Source organism: Salvelinus alpinus, chromosome 2, assembly GCF_045679555.1.
Source record: "Salvelinus alpinus chromosome 2, SLU_Salpinus.1, whole genome shotgun sequence".
Classification (NCBI taxonomy): Eukaryota; Metazoa; Chordata; class Actinopteri; order Salmoniformes; family Salmonidae; genus Salvelinus; species Salvelinus alpinus.
Genome location: NC_092087.1, coordinates 105,360,186 through 105,367,214, shown reverse-complemented (window position 1 = coordinate 105,367,214; position 7,029 = coordinate 105,360,186). Strand labels below are relative to the sequence as shown.

The 7,029-nt window shown below is 41.9% G+C and overlaps 1 protein-coding gene and 1 pseudogene across 1 annotated transcript in view; both read right to left on the bottom strand.

The window, feature by feature from the left end:
- LOC139546942 (zinc finger protein 135-like) overlaps window positions 1-1,172 on the bottom strand; it is a 5,979-nt pseudogene extending 4,807 nt beyond the window's left edge.
- A 5,527-nt stretch (window positions 1,173-6,699) lies between these two features.
- Window positions 6,700-7,029, bottom strand: part of LOC139547142 (zinc finger protein 625-like) — a 7,320-nt gene continuing 6,990 nt past the window's right edge. Inside the window, exon 2 of the mRNA XM_071356192.1 lies at window positions 6,700-7,029. This exon is cut by the window's right edge and continues 517 nt beyond it. Within this exon, the coding sequence (XP_071212293.1) occupies window positions 6,780-7,029 (250 nt within the window). The 3' untranslated portion in view covers window positions 6,700-6,779.

Sequence of the window (7,029 nt, the reverse complement as noted above, 5' to 3'; positions counted from 1 at the left end):
CACAAGTGTTACTGTACAGCCATTGAGCTCTGACGTCATGTATAGCGTGTTACTGTACAGCCACTGAGCTCTGACGTCATGTATAGCGTGTTACTGTACAGACACTGAGCTCTGACGTCATGTATAGCGTGTTACTGTACAGAAGAAGAAGAGACTGTTAAAAGAGAAGTAGAGGGTGAGGCTGTTACTGTGAAAGATGAAGAGATAGAAGTTAGAGTGAATGAAGACAAAGGACAGTTCTGAGTGAAAGAGGAGGGGGATGTTACCAAAGATTTGTTTTTCTGTGATGTTAAAAAAAGAGGAGGAAGAGGATGACGTTTGATTTGATCATTTCTAATCAACACTTTACTTTTGATGCAAATCAAAGATTTTAAAAATAGGCCAGATGTTTTTAGAATAATTCATATTTTCAGCTTGATGTTTCTATGACAATCCATGGAAAAACGTTATTGCAGATCAGAGTTTAAAATGCATTTTTTTTACGTCTTGATGTGTTCCTATCAAATCAACACTTCGATGCAAATCAAAGGTTGTAAAAGTAGGCCAGGCTTGTTTTGAATCATTTAATATAATGTGAACATGTTTTAATGTTGGATATAAAAACAACTGTACTTCGGTTACTTACTGGTGTTAATCCCTGCCTCCTCCTCTTCTTCTTCTTCTTCTTTCAATGTGACAGTTATCTCTCCCTCCACTCCAAAAACTGCATCCTCCTCCTCTTCCTCCTCTTTTTTTACATCACAGATATACAAACCTTTGGTAACATCCCCCTCCTCTTTCACTCTAACATCCATCTCTTCTTCTTTCACTGTAACAGCCTCACCCTCTACTTCTCTTTTAACTGCGACATCATCTTCTTCCTTCTCCTCTTTCACGAGAGTTTGTTTATCCGTCCACCAGATCGCCTCTTCTTTAGTATGGGGGCAGTATCTTTGTGAGCTCATGGTCGAGGAAGTTAGCTAGCTAATTAGCTAGTTAGCATTAGCGATTAGACTAGTGATAGCCTAATTTAACCAGCCAGCTTGCTAACAACGTAAATATGAAATTCAATTGGGTAACTGGTAGACGTGTGTTTAACACACAATGGCTAATATACACCGAAACATTATAAAGACCTTGAACATTTCGGCGAGGTGGCTAACTGTTGTTATTGTTGTTGAAGTGTCTCGTCCCCGTCCACTAGATTATACGTCACGCTAGTAGTATCGCGAGAAAGACGAACATCGCTAACTGCTGACTAGAGTGGGTAACGCAGTTAGGGAAAATATTTTATGTTCAGACAAAAAGTTTATTATAGAAGTCAATATTATATAGAAACGTACAAAGAGAAGCATGTTTTGAACCATTAGTGCATATTTTTATTGGGTGAGAATTTAAATACTCTACTACTGCACATCTGCATTTAAGATAATTTCATATTAATTCACCTAAACATATATTACAATTAACAATGTCTATACTGTCCCTACATGGTGTAACAATACATTATGTAGTTGTATATAATGAACAGACTAGGTCTATACTGCTCCTACATGGTGTAACAATACATCATATAGATGTATATAATAAACAGACTAGGTCTATACTGTTCCTACATGGTGTAACAATACATCATGTAGATGTACACTACCAGTCAGTAGTTTGGACACCAAATCATTCCAGGGTTTTTCTTTATTTTTACTATTTTCTACATTGTATAAAAATAGTGAAGACATCAAAACAATGAAATAACACATTTGGAATCATGTAGTAACCAAACAAAGTGTTAAACAAATCAAAATATATTTCATATTGGAGATTCTTCAAAGTAGCCACCCTTTGCCTTGATGACAGATTATAATTAATACACTGCTATGACACCTCTTCAACCTGAAAGGGAGTGGGGCTAGCCCTTTAAATGCCCCCACCTAAAGTCACCAGTCCTCTCTCAACCCAACCTGCATGGAACCCTAGAGATGTGTTATTGACTGACTATGGACCAGCATGGAACCCTAGTGATGTGTTATTGACTGTGAGTATGGACCAGCATGGAAACCTAGAGATGTGTTATTGACTGAGTATGGACCAGCATGGAAACCTAGAGATGTGTTATTGACTGAGTATGGACCAGCATGGAACCCTAGAGATGTGTTATTGACTGAGTATGGACCAGCATGGAACCCTAGAGATGTGTTATTGACTGAGTATGGACCAGCATGGAACCCTAGAGATGTGTTATTGACTGTGAGTATGGACCAGCATGGAACCCTAGAGATGTGTTATTGACTGACTATGGACCAGCATGGAACCCTAGAGATGTGTTATTGACTGAGTATGGACCAGCATGGAAACCTAGAGATGTGTTATTGACTGAGAGTATGGACCAGCATGGAACCCTAGTGATGTGTTATTGACTGAGTATGGACCAGCATGGAAACCTAGAGATGTGTTATTGACTGAGTATGGACCAGCATGTAAACCTAGAGATGTGTTATTGACTAAGTATGGACCAGCATGGAACCCTAGAGATGTGTTATTGACTGAGTATGGACCAGCATGGAACCCTAGAGATGTGTTATTGACTGAGTATGGACCAGCATGGAACCCTAGAGATGTGTTATTGACTGAGAGTATGGACCAGCATGGAACCCTAGAGATGTGTTATTGACTGAGTATGGACCAGCATGGAACCCTAGAGATGTGTTATTGACTGAGTATGGACCAGCATGGAACCCTAGAGATGTGTTATTGACTGAGTATGGACCAGCATGGAAACCTAGAGATTTGTTATTGACTGAGTATGGACCAGCATGGAACCCTAGAGATGTGTTATTGACTGAGTATGGACCAGCATGGAACCCTAGAGATGTGTTATTGACTGACTATGGACCAGCATGGAACCCTAGAGATGTGTTATTGACTGAGTATGGACCAGCATGGAAACCTAGAGCTGTGTTATTGACTGAGAGTATGGACCAGCATGGAAACCTAGAGCTGTGTTATTGACTGACTATGGACCAGCATGGAACCCTAGAGATGTGTTATTGACTGACTATGGACCAGCATGGAACCCTAGAGATGTGTTATTGACTGACTATGGACCAGCATGGAACCCTAGAGATGTGTTATTGACTGACTATGGACCAGCATGGAACCCTAGAGATGTGTTATTGACTGACTATGGACCAGCATGGAACCCTAGAGATGTGTTATTGACTGAGTATGGACCAGCATGGAACTCTAGAGATGTGTTATTGACTGTGAGTTTAGACCAGCATGGAAACCTAGAGATGTGTTATTGACTGTGAGTATGGACCAGCATGGAACCCTAGAGATGTGTTATTGACTGAGAGTATGGACCAGCATGGAAACCTAGAGATGTGTTATTGACTGAGTATGGACCAGCATGGAACCCTAGAGATGTGTTATTGACTGACTATGGACCAGCATGTAAACCTAGAGATGTGTTATTGACTGAGAGTATGGACCAGCATGGAACCCTAGAGATGTGTTTTTGACTGAGTATTGGCCAGCATGGAAACCTAGAGATGTGTTATTGACTGACTATGGACCAGCATGGAACCCTAGAGATGTGTTATTGACTGAGTATGGACCAGCATGGAAACCTAGAGATGTGTTATTGACTGAGTATGGACCAGCATGGAAACCTAGAGATGTGTTATTGACTGACTATGGACCAGCATGGAAACCTAGAGATGTGTTATTGACTGTGAGTGTCACATGAATGTGGTGTGTGGTGGCCAAGGTACACTATATGTATGTGGACACCCCTTCAAATTAGTGGATTCTGCTATTTTCAGCCACCCCCATTGTTGACAGGTGTATAAAATCAAGCACACAGCCTTGCAATCTCCATAGACAAACATAGGCCCTTACTGTAGAGCTCAGTGACTTTCAACGTGGCACCGTCATAGTATGCAACCTTCCCAACAAGTCTGTTTGTCAAACTTCTGCACCGGTCAACCGTAAGTGCTGTTATTGTGAAGTGGAAACTTCTTGTAGCAACAACGGCTCAGCCGCGAAGTAGTAGGAGAATACTGAAGCAAGTAGCGCGTTAAAATCCTCTGTCCTCGGTTACAACACTCACTACCGAGTTCCAAACAGCCTCCGGGAAGCAACGTCAACACAAAAACTGTTCATCGGGAGCTTCATGAAACGGGTTTCCATGGACAAGAAGCTGCACACAAGCCTAAAATCACCATTCGCAATCCCAAGCGTCGGCTGGAGTGGTGTAAAGCTCGCCGCCATTGGACTCTGGAGCAGTGGAAGCACGTTCTCTGGAGTGATGAATCACGCTTCACCATCTGGCAGTCTGACGGATGAGTCTGGGTTTGGCGGATGCCAGGATAACGCTACCTGTCCCAATGCATAGTGCCAACTGTAAAGTTTGGTGGAGGAGGACTAATAGTCTGAGGCTGTTTTTCATGGTTCGGACCCCTTAGTTCCAGTGAAGGGGAATCTTAACGCTACAACACAAAATGACATTATAGACGATTCTATGCTTCCAACTTTGTGGCAACATTTTGGGGAAGGCCCTTTCCTGTTTCAGCATGACAATGCTCCCGTGCACAAAGCGAGGTCCATACAGAAATGGTTTGTCGAGATCGGTGTGGGAAAACTTGACTGGCCTGCACAGAGCCCTGACCTCAACCCCATCAAACACCGTTGGGATAAATTGAAAACGCCGACTGCGAGCCAGGTCCCATTCGACCAACATCAGTGTCCGACATCACTAATGTTCTTGTGGCTGAATGGAAGCAAGTCCCTGCAGCAATGTTCAAACATCTAGTGGAAAGCATTCCCAGAAGAGTAGAGGCTGTTATAGTGGCAAAAGGGGGGTAACCAACTCCATATTAATGCCCATGATTTTGAAATGAGATATTTGACAACAGGTGTCCACATACTTTTGGTAATGTAGTGGTAATGTAGTGTAACTCTTTAGTATTGTTATTATCACCTCTGATTAAGAGTTCTACATAATATTCACTCTTTACTGCTAGAAACGTTACCAAGTGTTGATTCATATTGTGTATATAGATTTGGAACTTTGTTGAAGTGTATTTAATTTACTGCCCATGTAGATATGCCTTGTTTGACAATGTTACAGTCATCTATCCACCCTAGTGAAACCATCCTTACATCTACAGTCATCTATCCATCCTAGGAAAACCAACCTTACATCTACAGTCATCTATCCACCCTAGGAGAACTGATTCAGTTTCCTTTCGATAACCTAGAAAACCATCTTTACATCTACAGTCATCTATCCACCCGAGTGAAACCATCCTTACATCTACAGTCATCTATCCATCCTAGTGAAACCATCCTTACATCTACAGTCATCTATCCATACTAGTGAAACCATCCTTACATCTACAGTCATCTATCCATCCTGACATCTACAGTCATCTATCCATCCTAGGAAAACCATCCTTACATCTACAGTCATCTATCCACCCTAGTGAAATCATCCTTACATCTACAGTCATCTATCCATCCTAGTGAAACCATCCTTGCATCTACAGTCATCTATCCACCCTAGTGAAACCATCCTTACATCTACAGTCATCTATCCACCCTAGTGAAACCATCCTGCCATCTACAGTCATCTATCCACCCTAGTGAAACCATCCTTACATCTACAGTCATCTATCCACCCTAAACCATCCTTACATCTACAGTCATCTATCCATCCTAGGAAAACCATCCTTACATCTACAGTCATCTATCCACCCTAGTGAAACCATCCTTACATCTACAGTCATCTATCCACCCTAGTGAAACCATCCTTACATCTACAGTCATCTATCCACCCTAAACCATCCTTACATCTACAGTCATCTATCCATCCTAGGAAAACCATCCTGCCATCTACAGTCATCTATCCACTCTAGGAAACCATCCTTACATCTACAGTCATCTATCCATCCTAGGAAACCATCCTTACATCTACAGTCATCTATCCATCCTAGTGAAAACCATCCTTACATCTACAGTCATCTATCCACCCTAGGAAACCATCCTTACATCTACAGTCATCTATCCATCCTAGTGAAACCATCCTTACATCTACAGTCATCTATCCACCCTAGGAAACCATCCTTACATCTCCAGTCATCTATCCACCCTAGTGAAACCATCCTTACATCTACAGTCATCTATCCATCCTAGTGAAACCATCCTTACATCTACAGTCATCTATCCACCCTAGGAAAACCATCCTTACATCTACAGTCATCTATCCACCCTAGGAAACCATCCTTACATCTCCAGTCATCTATCCACCCTAGTGAAACCATCCTTACATCTACAGTCATCTATCCACCCTAGTGAAACCATCCTTACATCTACAGTCATCTATCCATCCTAGTGAAACCATCCTTACATCTACAGTCATCTATCCACCCTAGTGAAACCATCCTTACATCTACAGTCATCTATCCACCCAGCCTACCCAGACATACCCATTGGGTTACCTCCCTCCCAGCCTACCCAGACATACCCATTGGGTTACCTCCCTCCCAGCCTACCCAGACATACCCATTGGGTTACCTCCCACCCAGCCTACCCATTGGGTTACCTCCCACCATTATACCCAGACATCCCATTGGGTTACCTCCTACCCAGCCTACCCAGACTTAGAGATATTTTTCATTGACCATGTCTCAGGATGAAAAAAACAAGAGTAGGCCTATTTGGTTTTATATAAACAATATCATTTATATTTATGAGTCATGTTTCATATAAACAATATGATTTCAAAACACACACATTTCCAGTCAAAAACATAAGTCAGAACACAGCTTCTCTATTCTCTCATGTGATTTCAGGTCCTCTGGCTGGGAAAATGTTTTTCCACAATGAGAGCAGTGGAAAGGCTTCTCTCCTGAATGTGTTCTTTCATGTGATTTCAGGTGCTCCAACTGGTTAAAACGCTTTTCACATTGGGAGCAGTGGTAAAGCATCTCTCCTCTGTGTGTCCACTCATGTGAATTCAGACTCCCTAACCAGGTAAAACTCTTTCCACAT